Source organism: Caloenas nicobarica, chromosome 25 (genome assembly GCF_036013445.1).
Source record: "Caloenas nicobarica isolate bCalNic1 chromosome 25, bCalNic1.hap1, whole genome shotgun sequence".
NCBI classification, from domain to species: domain Eukaryota; kingdom Metazoa; phylum Chordata; class Aves; order Columbiformes; family Columbidae; genus Caloenas; species Caloenas nicobarica.
This window is the reverse complement of record NC_088269.1, coordinates 4,927,804-4,946,399: the sequence shown is the minus strand read 5'-3', so window position 1 is coordinate 4,946,399 and position 18,596 is coordinate 4,927,804. Positions and strand designations below refer to the sequence as shown.

Sequence of the window (18,596 nt, the reverse complement as noted above, 5' to 3'; positions counted from 1 at the left end):
GGCCCTTCTACCCCGCTACAGCCCCCCAGCAGCGGTTGGCAGCTGCCTGGCTTTGAAAGGCATCACCGGGCTGAGGGGCGACCTTGCGGGCACCTGGGGAGGCTCTGGGGAGCGCATTTGGGCACGGCGGGTGCACATGAGGGTGCAAGAGCTGGTGCGCAGTGTCTGGGTGTCTGTCTGCTGCAGGATACATGTGTTTCCAATCTCCCCCCTCCCTTGGGGCACCCCTGGGTGCTGAGGTTTGGGGGCTGAGCTCCACGGCGGGTGCCACGGCCGGTTCAGACGCCCGAGTGGCCCCGGGCGCAGGTGGCAGCCGCCGAGCAGCCGCTGCGGTTGTCTTCATGCTTGAGAAACTAGGTTAGCAGGGGGAAGGCAGCCGTGATTATTCACGGGCACAGCCCCCGGGGGGGCAGCCGGCAGCCTGGGGCCGGCAAAGCCCCTTCAGCGTGGGGACACGGTGGCATCTTGAGGATGAGGCCATGATGCTCTTGGTGCAATGAGCCAGGAAGGTGCTGGCACCAGAGGAGGGTGCGTGTGTGTGTCCCCAGATGTGCATCTCCCAGATGTGCATCTCTCGACGTGCATCCACCCCAGATGTGCATCCCTGGGCATGCATCCCTGGACCTGCATCCCCCGAGAAGTGAATCCTTGGGTGTGCATCCGTGGGTGAGCATCCCCCAAGATGTGCATCCCTGGACGTTCATCCCCCAGATGTGCACCCCTGAGTATCCATCCAGAGGGTCTGGCAGCCCTTACTTCAGCCAGGAGGGGAAACTGAGGCAGCAAACAGCACGAAGCGCTGGGGAGAGGATGCAGCAAGGGAGCTGCTGTCACCAGGCAGCTCTCTCCCACACAGAGCCGGGAATAGCTGCCGGCTCCCGGCGCTGCGGCACCAACACAGCCCCCGCAGCCCCCCAGGAACTGAGGTGCTCGGGATGCGGGGGGCTCTGGGCTCTCCCAGGCAGCATCTGCAGAGCTCAGGGCTTGATTTTTAGCAGATGCTCAGCACCTCCCTGGCCCTCGCCCTTCCTCGGTGGAAATTCCTGCCGTGTTTCCCCTCCCAGGGGAGCGTGGGGTGGGTACCGTGCTCGGAGCACCCCCAAACCCAGGCTGGGGGGCAGGACAAGTGGGGGGTGCCATCCTCACCTATCGTTGGGTGCTCAGCCCCCCCTGCTCAGCACTGCAGGGCTTGGGGGTGCCAAACCCCCAGCCGGAGTGGGGGGGCAGGGGATGCCGCCCCCAGCTCCATCCCCCAATTGCAGCAGGGGGGGGCGCAGGGCCCACCCAGCACCGAGCGGGTTGTTTCTGGCAGCCGGGCAGGCCGGCGTTATTTATGTTTTCCTCCCTCTTTGTGCCGGGGAAGCGGTGGGAGCGGGAGCCAATACTGCTTCGTCATGATGCCGGCTAATTCTCCTCTTGTTCCGAAAGAGCCTGAGCCAGCAGCAGAGGTGGGGAGAAGCGAGTGGCAACCCCCCCCACGCACCCACCCACGCACCCACCCACCCACGCACGCCCTCCCCGGCGCCCAGCACCGGTTATCGGTGCGGCAGGCGGCACGGCGCGGTGCTGGGGCTGGGAGATAGGGCTCGCACGGCCGCCCGCACCATCGCACGGCCGCCCGCACCATCGCACGGCCGCTCGCACGCTCTCGGATGCGCGCGGCGGCTCGGCGGCTCGGCCGTGGCCACGGCACAGGGCTCGGTAGCCCGCGGGGTGGTTGGGTGGCCAGGCAAGAGGAGGAGGACAGAGGGGTCCCCCCAAAAAGCTCCCCGCAGCTGGAGGGATGCGGTGTCCCCGGCATTAGGTGAGTGGCCGCGGGTCTCGGTGGGGAGAGGGGAGGGAGGTGGCCAAGGGTGGGGGACCCACGGCCGGGGGGGGGCCTGGGGGGGCCGGTTCGTCGGTGTGGGCGTCTTCGCTTTCCCGTCGCTTTTCGGTGCCGCTGCTCCCCCTCCCTTGGTGTACCCCCCATCCTGGGGGGTGGGGACAGCCCCATATCTTGTCCCCTGTCCCTTCCGGGGATGCACTGTGCCCCCTCCCCGTGCCTGGCCGTGCAAAGCCAGCTGCCCTTGCCGGGGGGGCCGCGGGGACAGGAAGGGCGGTGACCCAAGGCGGGGACCTGGGGACGCGGCCTCCATCACCAAGGGGAGAAAAAACCCCTCCCGGGGCTCCCACCTGCGTCCCCTCCATGGCAGCACCCCCACTTCACCCCACACCCCCTGGGACACCCCCTGTCGCAGCAGGGACAAGGGATGAGACCATTCCCAGTGGAGTGAGTTTGGGGGGGGTCTCAGCGCCGTTGCTGGGGGGGCACCCCCATCCCGCTCCCCCCCAGTGCAGGCTGTGATGGGTTTGATGGTCCCTGTGTGCAGCGTGGTGGGGCCGTGGCGGTCGGGGTGTCACCGTGTCATGGAGTTTCGGACCCCCCCACCCCTCCCGGCCCCATCCAGCCCCACTGACGCTGCACTGAGGGGCTGAACTCCCGTCACCCACCACCGTGGGGCAGTGGGGGGAAACTGGTGTGCAAAGCCCAAACCCCAAAATCTTGGTCATGGATGGAGCTATTTCCTTGGAGTGGGGGGGACCAGCTCCTGGCCGTGGGCGTGCAGGGCCAGTGGTCAGGCAGGGCTAAGCCCAGGTAGCCCTGGGCCACCAGCTGCCACATCGACCCCAGGGACCCCCCAGCCACATCCCAGTGTCCTCCCAGGTGGGTGCCCCAGGGACCCCGCACCCCGAGGTGCTCAATGCAGGGCACCCCATGGGGCAGCACCCAGGGCCGGCAGAGCTGGGGGGCTCCTCAGGGACTGGGGGGCATCACCAGCCCCACGCCGGGAGCCCCCGGGGGCCACGGCCTCCGCGCACACCCCCCGCGGGTCCCTCCGTGTTCGGGATGAGCAGGCTAATCCCATTTTAATCCCAGATTACGTGTCACGTGAGCCACTGCCCGAAGCGGGCTGCAGCATGGCCATCGGGGCCGTGCAGGGCAGGGGGGCTGGGGATGGACCCCCCCCATCCAGGAGCTTTAGGGTGAGAACCATGCATCCCCGCTCTAAACTGGTTGGGGGGATCCCAGCATCCCGGCAGGGCTGGGGACCAGGAAAGCAGCTGGGCTGGCCCAGATTCCTTGGGTGGGAGGAACTGAGCAGCTGGAGGAGGTGACAATGTCCCCTTCATCTCCTTCTGGATGGGGTGGGTGTGTTGCTGTGACGCCCCCAGCCAGGGAAACTGAGGCACAGACCATCCTGGCGTCTGCGAGAGGGGAGATGGGCAGGGTGCACCCTCCACCCCAGGGGATGGAAAAATCCCAGGGGCCAGGCACTGGCAGCTGGTGGCTTTTAAGGCCACCGAGGCGTCCCCGTGCAGTGGCACGGAAGCAATGGGCTGTCAATAGCTGAAGGGTCGCTCCCCTCCGCCAAGCGATGCTCCGGTGGGGAGGGAAAGGGCGAAAAAAAGCAGGACAAAGGAGGAACCAGACACCGGTGAGACGTGGGTCGGGGACCCACGTGCTCCCCGCCGCGATCGAGTTGCCGGTGGGGCCCTCGCGTGCCTCGGTTTCCCCCGGCGAGGCGGGCAGGATGCTCGGTGCCTCTCCTGTGTTGTGTTTGTTTGGGGTTTGCTGCAGGAGGAGGAGGAGGAGGAGGAGGCCAGGGCTGGGCTGGGAAGCACCGGACGCCGTTCCCAGGGCTGGCGGGAACCGTCTGTTCAGGGAACTTGTGACCCCACCGTGTCCCCCCGGCCCTGACGCTGGCAGGGAGCCGGGGCAGCTGTGGGAGCGTCGGGGTGTCCGTGCCCAGCAGCATGGCAAGGGCAAGGCGGTGAGGAGGAGGGAGAGGGGAGGAAGGCTGGGGGTCCCTGCCCGTGTGCCCCCCGGACGAGGGGGTTTGTGCAGCCTGGCCCCTGGCCCGGGCACTGATGGCTTTGGCGGCTGCAAAAAGTCAAATCCGGATTTCCTCGGGGTGGGGAGGAGGGAACCGGCCTCTTCCCGCTGCAGCGGCAGCAGCTCTCCCCGCGGCCCCCCCCGGGATGTGCTGTGCAGGGGGGGCTGGCACCCCCACAGCCCAGCAAGCCCCCGCCGGCACGTGGTCTGTCCGTCTGTCCATCCCTCCCTCCATCGCTCTTTTTCCCCTGCATCCCTGCCCAGCATCTCTCCCGGCTCCAGCAAAGCACTGCAGGTACCCGGAGCATCACCCTGGGAGGGGGGCATGGTGTTACCCCCCCTTGCCCCGTTCTCCCTCAGCCTCCTGGCCAGGAAAATCCCAAACACACGCCGGGGTGGCCTTATCTCGGGGAGCAAGGGGGAGCATGTGGGGGACCTGCCAGAGAGCGCTGCGGGGAGATTGGAGGTTGCCATGGGCAGAGAGGCTGCCATCAGGGCGGTGGCTCCCTGGCTGCACCAGATAAGGTGTCCCCGTGTCCCCCAGCCGGGGGAGGGACTGTTCCTGGGCTGCTTGTGCAGTCCCGACACCCCTCGCCAGCCTTTTTGGCTGTGTCGCGGTGCTTCTCCGCACCCCCGGCTTGGGCTTGTTTTCCTTCCCTGGCGGCATCCGCATCCACCCGTCCCCGCACCCACCCTCCCGCCAGCCTCCGCTGCTTCCTCTGCCTCCTGCTCTTTGCCATCTCATCCATCTGCTGGCTGCCACCACTGCGCGTGCATCGCGTCCCCACCGCCTGTCCCTGGCCCGCCCTGAGCCCCCAGCCCCGTGGGGTGCAAGCCGCAGGCGGGGGGGCTGCCCTGGCTCTGCCGCTGGAAAGTCTGAGCTCATGGGTGCTCAGGGATCGCCCGGACAAAGCTGCTTTGTGCCGCACTTCTGTGTCAATCTGGGGGTGTCTGTCTCACCAGCACTGGGTTTTTCAGACCCCTGGGAGGTGCTGGGGATGAGTGTGAGCGGGTCAGGGCCCCCCCAGCACCGAAGCGGGGGGTTATTTGTGTCTAGGTCGTCTCAAAGGCTCAAGGCTCCAGCCTGGAGCTGCTGGCAGAGCATCCTTGTCCCTGCTCGACCCTTGGAGGAGCAAACCGAGGGCTGGACGTCGTGCCTGCAGCTGGAGGATGCTCTGGTCCTTCTCCATCCCTGCATCCCGCAGGGATGGGCTCTGTGCCCACACTGGAGCCGTGGGGCTGGGGGACAGCAGGACTGGGTGTCCCCAGAGGTGGTGGCGTCTCCCCAGCCCCACGCACAGGCTGCTGGGGGGGGCAGGTGGCTTTGAGGTCGGAGGGCTCTGGGTCTGGGTTGTTGTCGCATGAGTTTTTTTCCCCAACGCCCTCCCCTCTGAAAGGAGAAGTTTGGAGGAGAATGGGGAATTTTCCCCTTTGTGTGGGGGCATTGTGAGCTTTAAAGCGCAGGGAGGGCTCAGTCCCGGGGGGCTGCGGGGCAGGGGCTGAGCACAGCACCCCCATCCCGCTGCCGCTGGAGCCTTCTCGAGCAGCGGACAAAGAGCTTCATTACCTCTGCTCGTTTGCCAGTGCTCGTCAGCAGCCGCGGGGCAGCGGGGCCAGCACAGGCAGGGGAGGTGGGCAGCGGGACGGGGGGGTTGCAGGGACAGCGGGAGGACAAGGCTGAGCTCCACGCCGCTGTCACCCTCGCTGTCACCTCTCTCTCGTCTCCATCGCAGAGGCAGCACCCGAGCCCCAGCGCGGCGTTAGAACCCAGAGGGATGTGGAGCCACAGAGGCAGCGGTGAGTGGGGATCCAGCGTGTCCCAGCTCCTCTGCCCTGCCCCAGGGGTGACCTGGAGCCATTCGGCCACCCTGGGGACAGTGACATCCCCTGGCAAGCCTGTCCTGCTGCCAGCATGTTAATATTTGTCAGTGGGGCTGTACCAGCCTCGTGCTGCATTAGGGTCCAGGGCGGGGGGCTGCAGGTCTCAGCAGGGGTGGTGGGGAGCAGGGATGTCACCTCGGGTGCCCCAAACCCCCCGCTGTCCCCATGCAGGACCCTGTGACTGACACAGCCCCGCCAGCCCGCAGCTGAATGGAAAGACTGCAGAAGGTAAGGGGGGGGCATGAGTAGGGTGCTGGGGGGCTGTGAGTGGGTGCTGGGGTGGGCAGGGTGCTGTGGACATGAGGCGGTGGGGCTGGTGGCCAAGGACAAGGGCTGGTAGCCAAGGACAGGGATTGGTGGCCAAGGGCAGGGGCTGGTGGCCAAGGGCATCACCAAGAGAGTCACGTCGGGATGCTGCTGGCAGGGCCCTGCCTTCCTCCTCCTCCTCCTCCTCCTGCCAGCCCAGCCTGGCAGCACCATCTAGTGGCAACATGTCCTGGCCAAGCCACGGTCACCTCCCGGGTGTCCCTTGGCCTGAAGCCCAACTCTGGAGCAAAGGAGACCCCAGCACCCATCCCGAAATCCCACCATCCCCAAGGGTGTTCCACCTGGTGCACTGAGGTCCATGGGGCACAGAGGTGTCCCCAAGTCCCCCAGCCATGCCCTGGGGTCCTGACCATGACCCTGAGCCCCTTCCCAGGTTGGCCATGCCGAGGTTTGCCAAAATCTCCCCTTTTCCTTCCAGCAACCACTGACCTCCCCTGGGAGCGTCTGTTCCTCCCGCGGGTCCAGCGTCCCGGGATCGCCCTCCAGCATCGTGGTAAGTGGTCACTTGTGTCTCCTCACCACATCCCTCCATCCGGGGGGTCAGTGTGTGACTCCCCAAACCCTTTCCATCATTATAGTGGGGCCACGGAGGATACCAGCCCCAGGGAAACCCTCCCTGTTCTCCGATGTTCCCTTTCTGCACCCCAAAAATAGAGATGCTTTTCCTCCCTTCCAGGCTAAGATGGACAACGAGGTTCTGGGCTACAAGGACCTGGCTGCCATCCCCAAGGACAAGGCGATCCTGGACATCGAGCGCCCCGACTTGATGATCTACGAACCCCATTTCACCTACTCACTCATGGAGCACGTGGAGCTGCCCCGCAGCCGAGAGGTGAGGGTGCCCTGGGGCCACCCATGTCCCCTGGTTGATTTGGTGGGGGGAAACCCCCCCAGACAGAGGGTTCCTTGAGGGCAGATGTGTGGCTGCTGGAATAAATTCCTTCTTGGCTTTTGTAGCGCTCTCTGTCTCCCAAATCCATCTCTCCTCCTCCGTCTCCAGAGGTGAGTACCAACAGCTCTGGGATGCAGGCGGGGGCTCTGATGGGGGGGCGTGATGCTGAATATACTGGGGTCTCGCTGCTCACTGCCCCCCCTTGCCCGCAGGTGATCCGGGAGTGGCTGGAGAGCCGGACCCCCGGCAGTGCCCCCCATCCCACCCCTCGCCAGGGCAGCAGCTCGACCCGCAGCAGCGTCCAGCACTTCCACCGACCCGGTACAGCCCCCCCGGCACCCCCAGCTCCCCCTGAGCCCCAGCACAAGCGGGGGGGTCCAGCAAACACCTTTCCAGGACCCCATTCCTAGCCCCCGACTCCCTTTTTCCTTGCAGAGACCGACACGACGGAGCTCAACATCTACAAGAAGCCCCCGATCTACAGGCAGAAAGGTGAGCGGGGGGGTCTGTCCCACGGGATGGGGCACCCTGGGGCGCTGCCTCACCCCCTCCCCGTGCCCCACAGACCATCACCCTGGCGCCCACCATGGAAAGCATCTCATCGAGGACTTGATCATCGAATCCTCCAAGTTCCCAGCGGCGCAGCCCCCAGACCCCAACCAACCTGCCAAGATCGAGACCGACTACTGGCCGTGCCCCCCCTCGCTGGCCGTCGTGGGTAGGTGGGGAACAGGGGCTGGGCTGCACCGGGGGGGTTATCCCCCCCAGAGACCCCCACAGCACATATAACGTTCCTTTTTTTCCCCAAAGAGACGGAGTGGAGGAGGCGAATGGCCTCCAAGAGAGGGGAGGAGGAGGAGGAGGATCTGACGGAGGAGATGAAGAACCTGCGGGAGCTCCAGAGGCAGGAGCTGAGCAAGGTGAGGGGTAGAGAGGGCAGGTGGGTGCTCTCTTTCAGTCAGGCATTAACTACAAAATGTTGACTTATTTTGGTGGCTTTTGGTTTGAAATGCGGAGAATACATTGAAAATGCCACTGTTTCAAATCCCGAAGCCTTCCTTTCCATTTTCCAACACACAGCCTTTTATTTTAAAGTTAATTTTCTCCTTGGAGGACTGGTACTGCCAATTTTTGTTATCAAACCATTAAAATGTTAATATTCCAGAAGACAGAATCAATGCTTTTAGTAATAACAGAGATTTTCCTACAGTAGAATACCTTGTTTTTAAGATATTATAAAGCTGATACACAAGATATATCGATTCCCCCACCTGTGTCCCTTTGTCCCCAGATCACCTCCAACCTCGGGAAGCTGATCCTGAAGGAGGAGATGGAGAAATCTCTCCCCATCCGGAGAAAAACCCGCTCGCTGCCGGACCGGACACCCTTCCACACGTGTATGTGGGATGCTCTTCCCAAATCGCATCCCCTCCCTTCCCTAACCGGTGGCTCCGGCTGCCTGCACCCCTGACTGTCCCTTTTTCTCCTGCAGCTCTGCACATGGGGAGCTACAAGAGCTCCTCGCTGCCCGCCTCTGGCAGGAGCACCCTCACCCGGGTGAGTGGGCAGGCCAGGGCCACACGGCCTCGGCCGGGGGCCGGGGGTGACAGCGCTCTGATGCTGTCCCCTGTCCCCTTGCAGCTGCAGTCGGCAGAGTTCAGCTCGGCAGGCAGCGAGAAGAGCAGTCCGGGTGAGCATCAGCCCGTGGCGTGGGGATGTGGGGATGTCCATGGGGATTTGGGGATGTCCCAGGGGATGCAGGAGTGTCCCCAGGGATGGGGAATGTCCCCAGGGATGGGAGATGCAGGGATGTCCCCAGGGGATGGGGGCTGTCCCCAGGGATGGGGGATGCAGGGTGGTCCCCAGGGGATGGGGGATGTCCCCAGGGATGGGGGATGTCCCCAGGGATGGGGGATGCAGGGTTGTCCCCAGGAATGGGGGATGCACAGTTGTCCCCAGGGACGGGCAATGTCCTCAGGGATGGGGGATGTCCCCAGGGATGGGGGATGCAGGGGTGTCCTCAGGGGTGGGGAATGTTCCCAGGGATGGGGGATGCAGGGGTGTCCCCAGGGGATGGGGGATGTCCCCAAAGATGGAGGATGCTGGGGTGTCCCCAGGGATGGGGGATGTCCCCAGGGATGGGGGATGCAGGGATGTCCCCAGGGATGGGGGATGCAGGGGTGTCCAGGGGATGGGGGATGTCCCCAGGGATGGGGGATGCCAGGGTGTCCCCAGGGATGGGCAATGTCTCCAGGGATGGGGGATGCAGGGTGGTTTCCAGGAGATGCAGGTGTGTCCCCAGGGATGGGCAGTGTCCCCAGGGATGGAGGATGCTTGGGGCAAGCCTGGGCTCAGCAGAGGGTGGAAAACCACCTCTTGGAGCTTGTCATCACCTGGGGGAGGACGGTTTGGGGGTCCCCGGGGCTGAGCCCTGCTCCTCTCTCTTTTCCAGGCCTGCAGGTAAGCGCTTGTCTGGCTGCCCGTGCGGAGACCCAGCGAGAGGGTGATATACCGGGGGGGGACACTGGGGACACCTCCGTGATGAGCTGGAGGTGTGAGGGTGGATGTGCCATCCCCAAGCTGGAACCCATCACCTTGGCTTTGGTTCGGGAGGGAGAGGGCAGCCCTTTGGGGAGGTGGGGGGGTCACAGCTGATGTCGGGCTTTGTCCCCCCCAGAATGGCCAGCGAGGGCGCATGGACAGAGGCAACTCCCTGCCCAGCATGTTGGAGCAAAAGGTGAGCGGTCTGGGGGGGCCAGGACAGGGATGGGGGGGCTGTGGAGAGGGTTTTACAACCTCCCTGACTCCCTCTTGCAGATCTACCCCTACGAAATGCTGATGGTGACGAACCGCGGCCGTGTGAAGCTGCCACCCGGCGTGGACAGGACCAGGCTGGAGGTAGGGGCTGAACCGGCATTTTGGGGGAGCAGAGGGCACAGAGTGGGGAACCTCATCACGCCAACACCCTCCTCTCCCCCCCACACAGCGGCACCTCTCCCCCGAAGATTTCCTGCGGGTTTTCGAGATGCCCCCCGAGGAGTTCGGCAAGCTGGCCCTGTGGAAGCGCAACGAGCTGAAGAAGAAAGCCTTCCTCTTCTGAGCCCGCCGAGCTCGCCCCGTGTCGCCGTGTAACCGCTTTAGGGCTCTCAGCCGGTTTTTACTAGGATCCCCCCTCTTCCCCTCTCTCCCAGCGCCCCCCGGCTCTGCCCCCCACCTCGCTCCTCCTGCGGGAAAAGGGCTCGGGGGGCTCAAACTGCCCCCACCGCCGGGTTTGCAGGGGGGTGATGGGGCTGGGGGCAGACCCTGCGGTGGAGCAGGGACGGTTCAGCCGGGAGGGGAAGGTGTGGGGGGGTTTCTGTGCTTCGTGCCCCCCCTCTTTGCCTGGGCACGCTGGCGGGGGCAGTGCCTGGCTCTGCTTTTGGTGGCTGGGAATGTGTTGGTTTCATTGTGTGGTCAGTGGGGTGGCTTTTCTCCTCCCTGGGGGGGCGGCTGCCTCTGGGCATCCCCTCCAGGTGCCCCTCTGCCCCCCCACACCTTCACCCCAAGAATTGGTAAGAGCCTGGGGACCCACTCACTGCCAGACTGATGCTCTCCCAGCAAAGCCAGGCTGCCATCCCACCTTGCCCCCCCTCCAGCCCCTCACTTTTAACATCCCCCGTGGTCCCTCCTGTGCCAGCAGCGAGGACCGCAGGGACACGGACACTGCCAAAACCCGCCCGGCACCGGGCTGGCGGAGGGCAGGGCTGGGATGCTGGTGAGCTGGAGCATCGCAGGATGGGGCAGGGGGTCTGGCGGTGTCTCTCCTGCTGCAGACACCCCTGCAGCGGGGTGATGCATTGGGGGGGATGCAGCAGGGCCATGGGGCACAAAGGAGCTGGGCACGGTTCGGTGGGCACCGAGGTCTGGCCCCCGGCCGTGCAGGCAGGGCTCAGCACCTTCCCTTCTCTCACACCTCTCCCATCCCCTCTTTGGGCACATGTTTTGGGCAGGACCCCTCTGTCCCCGCACCCCTCATCTCCCCCACGCTCCCCAGTTTCTGTTTCCAGCCACTTTCCAGCCGCTAGACCTTGTTGGGATGTAAAGAATGTAATTTATCGGGAAATCACTGGCCCATACTTGCCTTTCACTGCTACTCTACAAACGACATATCTATAAATATATATAAAAATATGGGTTGTTTTCTGACTGGACTACAGTGATTCACTTTCTCTGTTGTTTTGGGTTTTTTTTTTGTTAGAGTTTTATTTTATTTGCTGGTGTCGGAGAATCCGCGTGAGAGTGATTTTTTGCTTACAATTAAAGGTGAACTGGCTTTATCCCGGCTCCGCTGCTTTTCCTTTCCCACTCAGTCCCGCCCCCAGCCCCGGCCCCAGGTCCCTGCAGATGGCGATGGTGCTCCGAGGAGGATGAGGAGCCCTTCCCCGCCTTCCTCCCCCCCACGCCCCTGTGCTGGGGGCCCGCGGGGCGGGTGCGAACCGAGCCGGGCCGGGCCGGGCCAGCGCTGCCCCGGTCCCGGGGCCGCTCCCGCCGCGATGTGAGCGCCATGGCCCGGCAGAGAGGTACGGGGGTGCAAAAAGCGGGGGCAAGGCTGGGTTGGGGGGGGGTGCAAGGCTGGGTTGGGGGGCGGTACAAGGCTGCAAAAGGGCGGGGGTGCCCACGGGAGTGTGAGGAGGGTGTGGGTGCTTGCAAAGGGGGTGTGGGAGGGAAAAGGGGGGTGCGGGAGGGGGCGAAAAGCGGGGAGCAGGGTGGGGGGTGGGTGCTGGGGAGGGAAGGGGTGCAAGGGACAAGGCGGGGGTGTCAGGGCTCGGGGTGTCAGTGCAGGGATGGGGTGTTTGGGGGCCGCTGAGCATGGCGCATGGTGTGGGGTGCCGTGGCTTCCACCAGCACCCTCCCTGGGGCAATTTGGGGGTGCAGCAGCCCTGGGGGGAGCACCCCCGCCCTGCAGCCGTGGCCCAGAGCCTCCCCGCAGTGACGGGTCACTCTGCGGCCACCAGCAGCTCCAGGCTCGGGGCGGCCTCCAGCCTTTTCTGAGTCATCCCATGCTGGGCGAGAGCCGCCCCGAGCGCTGGAGGGGGGGCCCCCGAGATCCTGCCCCCCGCCCCTTGCACCCCACGAGGGAGCAGGACTCTAGTCCCTCATTGCACGGAGAAAAACACACGTGGCTATGGAGCAGACGTGCCAGCCCCCAACCCTCCGGGTGCTGGCATCAGCCAGGGCACCCCTTGGGCACCCCTCTCCTTCCTCCTCCTCCCCCGAGGATGAGGATGCCGTGGGGCTGGGCTGTGTCCTGTGGGAGCGGGGCGCTTTGCTAGGAGACGGCTGTATGTTTGGGGGGCGTTTTCCTCCCGCCCTGGAGACGGAGGCAGCTGTTTTTCGTCTCGGCTGCCTTTCCCTTGGCTCTGGCAGCTGGCATGGCCTCACGGGCGAGGGCAGCTCCTGCCTGCTCCACACCGGGCGGCGGAGACAACCGCGCACCCCCAAAACACGGTTCCCCACCCAGGGCATCGGGGCCAGCTGGGGGGGAGCGCGGCGGGGAGGATGCATCGAGGGCTGGAGGGGGGCGAGTGGATGGAGATGTCATTGCCGAGGAATTCAGCCTGGGCGGAGGAGAGAAAGGGAGGGAGAGGAAGAGCCAGGCACACCAGGCACGGGGGCCAGGCCCTGTGCCCCCCCCTCAAGCTTGTGCTCTGCCCGTGGGTCCCTTCAGTCAGCCCCAGCCCTCCCATCATCCCCCCAGGGAGCTGGTCTCCCCTTCCCTACCCCAGTTTCCAGGGAAATCCAGATGTTTGGGCGCAGCTCCGGCATTGCTCAGCCTCGCTGCCCTGCCAGATGTTTCCTCTCCCCCCGGGCAGGGGTGTGTGCTCCCCAGCCAGGGACACTGGGGAGGGGGACGGTGCTCCCCCCTTGCCAGCATCTCTGCAGGGGCTTCTCCCATGTCCCCCGTAACACACATGGGACCGGTGGGCTCCTTCCCCTGCCTGCCCTCGCCTCCCCTGCGGGCCGCCGCTGGTTTTGGGAGCGCGTTACACCCCCGCCAGCCCGGAGCGATGCGGGATGCAGGGATGCGGCAGGGCATGGGGACACCGGGGTCACCTGGGGAGCCACGGGGCAGTGTCCCAGCCAGTGTGGCTCCGCTGGGGTTGTCCCTCCTCCAAATGGCAGGAGGATGGTGAGGGAGGGAGGCTGGGAGCGGCGTGGGGGAGGCAGTGGGTTTCGACAGCGGGTCTGCGATGTTTCATCCCAGCTGGGAGCAGGGAGCGGAGCCCGGAGTGCCGGAGCAGAGCGATGCAAACCACTTCCAGATGCGCGGCAGAAGGAGCTGGGGGGAGGCTGGCAGTGACCCGGGGGGACCAGGGGCATCTGCCTGCTCCTGTGGTGGCAGCTGGGGGTGCCCAGGGTGAGGGGGCTCTGTATCTGCAGCATGAGGGGTGTGCGTGGTCCTGTTCTGCCTCCTGCTCCTCCAGCACAGGGAACGCCTGCACAGACCCGGAGTTGATGGGGCCTCAACTGCTGGGGGCTGGAGGGACCTTCTCTCTGTGTCTGGAGCCCTCTGGGTCTCCCCCATCTCTGGGGACCGTGGGATGGGGACAGTGCTGTCCCATCCTGCTGCGGGACTCCCGTCTTCCATGGTGGGACCAAGGAGGCACAAAGCAGCTTCTTGTCCCGTTCCATCCCTGGCACAGCGGGGTTGGGGTCCCCAGTCTGCCCTTGAGCGAATGCTCAGCATTTTCTTCATGCCTGGAGCAGCCTTCATCAGCTGCTCCCATGTGCTCTGCCTCCTCCTCCTCCTCCCCAGCATGGAGGAGAGGCACGCTGGGCTGCCCAGCGCATCCCCTCGCCCAACCGGGAACAAACCCGCTCTGTGAGCACACACAGAGGAGCCTTCAGCGGTGCCCGTCGCCCCTCCTCATCCTCCCCCGGCACCCCAGGCCCATCAATAGCGGGATTGTGCAGAGCTGGGGCAGGTGCCCGGAGTGGGGGCATGGGGCACGTAACCCCCACGTCTGCTCAGCGTCGGAGAGCCCCGGCCAGCCCTGCCCAGCGCGGCAGGGGACGGGCATCCCTGGCAGGGTGCGGTGGCACGTCCCTGTCCCCTGCAGACCTGGACAAGCTGCTGTCAGACCTGCGGTCCTTCCTGCTCATCCTGGACCGGGAGAGCCTCAGCGCCGCGGCTCGGGCCAAGAAGAAGTCGGTGGCCGATCTCCTCTCGCGGCTGCAGAGCCCCTCGTGTGAGTGTGGGTCCGTGGGCGGGGGCACAGGGTGGTTCCCTGGTTGGTGCGGGGCTGTGACCGGGCGCTCCCCCCGCAGCAGAGGATGCAGAGTACATGATCATGCGCTGCCTCTCGCCCTCCCCGGGGACCCCGCAGGGCCGGGCCAGCCCGGGTGAGTCTGATGCTCTGACCCACACCCCGTCTCGTCCTGCGCGGCCGCGGATGCCCGGCTCCTTGCTGACCCCACACACCGCTGCCCGTCCTGCTTTTCTCCCCAGGAACCAGGACAGCGGATGCAACGGGAGGGAGAGCCTGTGAGTGCCGCCCAGCCAGCACCCTGAGCCTGCACGGAGGGGTAAGGGGGGCAGCGGAGGGATGGGGATGCTGGGGGCTCGGGCAGGGGATGGGATGGGAGAAGGGAACCCTGTGGCCAACCCTGCGCTGCGACATTGCTAGTACCGGGATCTGGCTGGGCTGGGAGGTCCTTGTGCTGCTGCCAGTTCCGGGTAGAGACCTCCGGCTTTGGGGGACCCTGCGAGGTTCACCCTGGGGGCAGCACTTTCAGAGCACCCCTTCCCTCCCCAGAGCAAGGTGCTGGGTGTCCCACCCTCCCCACCAGCCGATGACTCCTATGAAGATGCCGAACCCCTCAGCTCCAGCAGATGCACCGGCTCCGGTGAGCAGCACGCCATCGTGCCCCCCCCGCGGCACCCGCATTCCCCCATCACCGTGACACCGTCCTGGCTCTCAGGCGGCACTGACACCGACAGCAGCCACTACGAGTCGTACGGAGAGGATGAGGATGGTGTGACGGACCGTGCCCACTACCTGCGGCGACCACCAGATGCCGAGCCGCCCGGCCCCCCCGAGGCTCAGCTCTGCGGATTCCTCTGGAGGAAGCGCTGGCTGGGACGGTGGGCGAAGCAACTTTTCATCGTCCGGGAGCACGTGTTGCTGGTGAGGGGCTGGAGAAGAAGGGATGGAGGGGGGGACAAGGGTCCCCAAGCTCTGCTGACCCCCCCATGCCTCCGCAGGGCTTCAGGTGTGCTGCCGACCCGCAGCCCGTGCTGGAGCTGGACCTGCGCGGCTGCCACGTCGCCTACAAAGCCAAGCGCGGCAAGAAGATGCCGCACGCCCTCAAGGTGACAGGGACGGCGGGTGAGATGCTGGTCATCGGCTTCCAGAGCCGGCAGCAGGCTGAGGACTGGAGGAAGGTTTGGAGGTGTTGCAGCCTGGCAGAGCTCTGTGTGGGCAGGAAAAATGGGGGCACAGCCATGCTGGGGTGCTCCCGAGGTGGCTGGGGATGTTGCCATCTGTCCCCAGCTCCTCTCCCATCCTGGAGGTGCCTGGAGCCCCGTTTGATGGGGGAGCAGGAGCTGCAGCTCTCCCATCTCTCTGCAGGTGATTGAAGAGGTGAGCAGCAATACCCCGAGCGGGCTGGCAGCCATCAGCGTCCCGGCGTCACCCTCCTCAAGGCTCAGCAGGGTGAGCCACTTGTCCCCCCCTGCCCAGGAAACCCAGGTGCATGGGAAAGGGGCTGCTGGGGGTGTCAAGAGTCCACCCCCAATTCCCTGTCCTGACATGCCCCTTGGGTGACGCTGGGGAGGGTTGCGCAAGGTTAACGGTTGGGCTTGGTGATCTTGAGGGTCTCTTCCAACCAAAATTATTTTATGATTGCCTTGGGGTGGGGATCAGCCTGGGGAGGATGGGTCTCTCTGGATCTCCATTCTCAGGCTGCCAAGTCCCAGCTTTGCAAAGAGGAGGAGGAAGATTGCTCGCGGCAGAGCGCTGCCCTCAGCCCCCAGCCCGGCGAGGATGCTAAAGGAGGTGCGGCGCGTCGGGGACCAGGCGAGGGGGTGTCCGTGCACCCCGTGTCCCTGGCGGGAGTGTCCCTGACAAGGGTGTCCCTGACGGGGGTGTGCCCGCAGGGTTCCTGGCGGTGCGGCTGCGGGGCCGCTGGCAGCGGCTGTGGTGCGCGGTGCGGCAGGGAGCCCTGCGCATGTTCCCCGAGCCCGGCGCTGCCCAGCGGCCCGTCTGTGCCCTGCGCCTGGACGGCTGCCAGGTCTACCCTGGGGCAGCTGCGGGCTCCCCCCAGCATCTCCGCATCCGCATCGCCCAGCGGGGCCGGGAGCTTGCCCTGCTGCAGGTGAGCAGCCCCCATGGCACTGCCACATCCCTTGCCAAGGGGTGACCTGCTGAGCCCAGACCCTCTGCTCCACACCAGACCCGTTCAGATGAGGAGAGGGAAGCCTGGCTGAAGACCCTGCGGGCCAGGGGAGGAGAGGAGCCGGCCAGTGACAGCCCCTGCGCTGACACCCCCAAGCTGGGCGATGCCAGCAGCTGCGCCAGTGCAGGGTAAGGAGATGCTGGCCAGGACCCAGCCAGCTCCATCCCTCCCGCTTCGCTGCAGGGCTGTGGGCAGGACTGAGACCCCTCCTGCTTGCAGGGGGCTGCTGCTGCGCCGTGTCCCGGCCCCCAACACGTACATGGACGACCCGTTCAGGCAGCTCCCACCAGCCGAGGCCCCCAAGCATCTCTACTCCAACGTGGAGCGGCTGCAGCAGCTGGTAACCACTGCTGAGGCATCTTGCCCCCCCCATGCAACCCCCAGGGTGAGGAGGATGGGCTCCCGCCACGGGCTTCCTCTGGGCTTCCTTCTGCAGCAGCAGAGCTTGGACCGAGCAGCATACGGGCAGCGCAAGAGACCCGTGTCCGCTGTGCCCACCGGTGCGGGCAGCAGCGCCCTGCCTGCGCAGGCAGGTGAGCAAGGGCTGGGTGCTCCATCCAGAGGAGCAGCGGGGTCCCCACGTGCTGGGATGGAGGTTGCAGTGGCCGTGACCACGGTGTTGTGCCGTGGTTCCTCTGCTGTTCCACCCGAGCATCCTTCCTCTGCCCTTCCTCCCCAGCATCAGCAGCAGCTCTCCGGGGCAGGGCTGCCAGCCCCGAGCTCCAGAGCAGGGATCTCTCCCGGTCCCAACGCACCTTGACGCTGCCCGAGAGGAAAGGGGCTCAGGATGGGCTGGATATCCTCATCGGTAGGACCGTAGAGGGGCTCTGCCCCTGTGCCAGGGGGTGCCTGGCCCTTGCCCCAGCAGCCAGCAGGGTTGGGGGGTACTTGCAGTGTCCCCACTGTCCTTGCAGGGAAGAGAGCTTTCCCCAAGCTGGAGGAGAAGGTGGGGCAGCTGGAGAGGGCCTGCCGCGTGAAGGGCAGGCTGAAAGCCGGCTCCGAGATGAACCTGCTGGCCATCGGCAAGTCCCTGAAGGGCCACATCGCTGCCACCGCCAGCTCGGCTGGCTCCGAGGTGAGTGGGACACCAGGGACGGGCTGGAGGGAGCGTGAAGGGTTTGGGCGGGCAGGCATCGCCCTCTTTCCGCTCCTTTTTTCTGGCAGGGATCATTCCTCACGCCGCTGTTGAAGCGCACCATGTCAGCCAAGAGCGCCCTGAAGCCAACTCCATCCCCGGTCATTGTGGAGAAGGGAAGCGTGCTGCAGAAGAGAAAGGTGGGAGCTGCGCGGGGTGAAGGTGAGCCGGGTACCACTGGGGCATGGAGGGGTTGACCACCAATCTCGGCCCTTCTCCAGGAGTGGGAGATGAAGGCTGCAGGGTGACCAGAGCATCCATGGGACAGCACCTGTGTCGGACCGGGCATCTCTCAGCAGAACGGGCTGCACGTGGATCGTGCAGGACCAGCCTGGTATCTGGGTTTTTTAACCATCAGTATCGATGCTACAACTACGCACATCTATTTTTTATATCTATATATATATATATACAAAAATACATGTAAACTCTCCGCCTGTGGGTTCCTGGTTTCTCTGGCGCGAGGGCTGGAGGGTGACGAGCTCCTCGCGGACTCGCTGCCTTCTTGTCTGTCCCAGCAACTTGATTTTGGGGCACAGGTTTCCCGGTTCCAACCTCACGAGCCATCAGCTCTGTCCCTGGTGCAGGTCCGGTCAAAACAGTGCAACGGCAGCACCCCGGCCCCCCCAGGGACACCCATGTGCAGGGGTGGGTGCAGATGGACCCTGCGAGAGCAAATAGGGGGGACAGGCAGAGTGGGGGGGCTGCTTGGAGCATCTAATTGCACCTTCCCTGGTGTTGGCAGGACCCAGGCTGGGCCATGGGCTGGTTTTGGGCAGCTGTGTTTGTCTTGGCTTGGTTTTAGTTGTAGAAACTTTGGGGTTTTTTAAGGATTTAAAACAACAACAAAAAAATATTGTAAAACTTGGCGGTTGTGCCGCTGGAGAGGTGAACTGGGGGGGTCTGTTCCCATCCCAGTGTGATGTATGGATGGGAGGTTATTGCAAGGGGTCTGTTCTCACCCCAGTGCTCCCCCCCGGAGCAATTTTAGGGCTGAGGGACCTTTGCAACCCCCCCAAATACCCCTCCAACCCCCCCAATCCACCCCC

General features: G+C 65.0%; 2 protein-coding genes across 6 annotated transcripts; both read left to right on the top strand.

Moving 5' to 3' along the window:
• Positions 1 to 1,451: 1,451 nt before the first annotated feature.
• Positions 1,452 to 11,280, top strand: DMTN (dematin actin binding protein). 4 transcript variants are annotated; one of them, XM_065651761.1, is made up of 16 exons: positions 1,456 to 1,804; positions 5,608 to 5,671; positions 5,927 to 5,983; positions 6,501 to 6,575; positions 6,759 to 6,914; positions 7,040 to 7,084; positions 7,187 to 7,295; positions 7,410 to 7,466; positions 7,540 to 7,692; positions 7,785 to 7,894; positions 8,266 to 8,371; positions 8,467 to 8,531; positions 8,616 to 8,678; positions 9,652 to 9,711; positions 9,792 to 9,872; positions 9,961 to 11,280. In XM_065651761.1, the coding sequence occupies exons 3-16, from the start codon at positions 5,966 to 5,968 to the stop codon at positions 10,072 to 10,074; spliced, it is 1,212 nt and encodes a 403-aa protein (XP_065507833.1). In that variant the 5' UTR covers positions 1,456 to 1,804; positions 5,608 to 5,671; positions 5,927 to 5,965; the 3' UTR covers positions 10,075 to 11,280. The 4 variants fall into 4 exon arrangements, with proteins under 4 accessions (XP_065507828.1, XP_065507833.1, XP_065507832.1 ...); XM_065651756.1 differs by lacking the exons at positions 9,792 to 9,872; positions 9,961 to 11,280 and having other exon boundaries at positions 1,452 to 1,804; positions 8,616 to 8,664; positions 9,427 to 9,689; XM_065651760.1 differs by lacking the exons at positions 1,456 to 1,804; positions 9,792 to 9,872; positions 9,961 to 11,280 and adding an exon at positions 3,675 to 3,812 and having other exon boundaries at positions 8,616 to 8,664; positions 9,427 to 9,689.
• A 158-nt stretch (positions 11,281 to 11,438) lies between these two features.
• Positions 11,439 to 17,954, top strand: LOC135998529 (actin filament-associated protein 1-like 2). Of its 2 annotated transcripts, XM_065651740.1 has the most exons (17): positions 11,439 to 11,533; positions 14,075 to 14,203; positions 14,283 to 14,357; positions 14,464 to 14,540; positions 14,771 to 14,861; positions 14,937 to 15,142; positions 15,220 to 15,399; positions 15,587 to 15,670; positions 15,919 to 16,012; positions 16,114 to 16,331; positions 16,410 to 16,540; positions 16,632 to 16,752; positions 16,849 to 16,945; positions 17,092 to 17,220; positions 17,327 to 17,487; positions 17,577 to 17,687; positions 17,769 to 17,954. In XM_065651740.1, the coding sequence occupies exons 1-17, from the start codon at positions 11,518 to 11,520 to the stop codon at positions 17,793 to 17,795; spliced, it is 1,947 nt and encodes a 648-aa protein (XP_065507812.1). In that variant the 5' UTR covers positions 11,439 to 11,517; the 3' UTR covers positions 17,796 to 17,954. The 2 variants fall into 2 exon arrangements, with proteins under 2 accessions (XP_065507812.1, XP_065507813.1); XM_065651741.1 differs by lacking the exon at positions 11,439 to 11,533 and having other exon boundaries at positions 14,118 to 14,203; positions 14,286 to 14,357; positions 17,769 to 17,953.
• Positions 17,955 to 18,596: the final 642 nt, after the last annotated feature.

Bases quoted from the DNA above. Each gene is read 5' to 3' on its own strand.
- DMTN (XM_065651761.1), top strand. The intron at 7,296-7,409 runs GTACAGCCCCCC...TTTTCCTTGCAG, and splicing joins CCAGCACTTCCACCGACCCG to AGACCGACACGACGGAGCTC. The intron at 7,467-7,539 runs GTGAGCGGGGGG...CGTGCCCCACAG, and splicing joins CCCGATCTACAGGCAGAAAG to ACCATCACCCTGGCGCCCAC.
- LOC135998529 (XM_065651740.1), top strand. The intron at 15,143-15,219 runs GTGAGGGGCTGG...ATGCCTCCGCAG, and splicing joins TCCGGGAGCACGTGTTGCTG to GGCTTCAGGTGTGCTGCCGA. The intron at 17,488-17,576 runs GTGAGTGGGACA...TTTTTCTGGCAG, and splicing joins CCAGCTCGGCTGGCTCCGAG to GGATCATTCCTCACGCCGCT.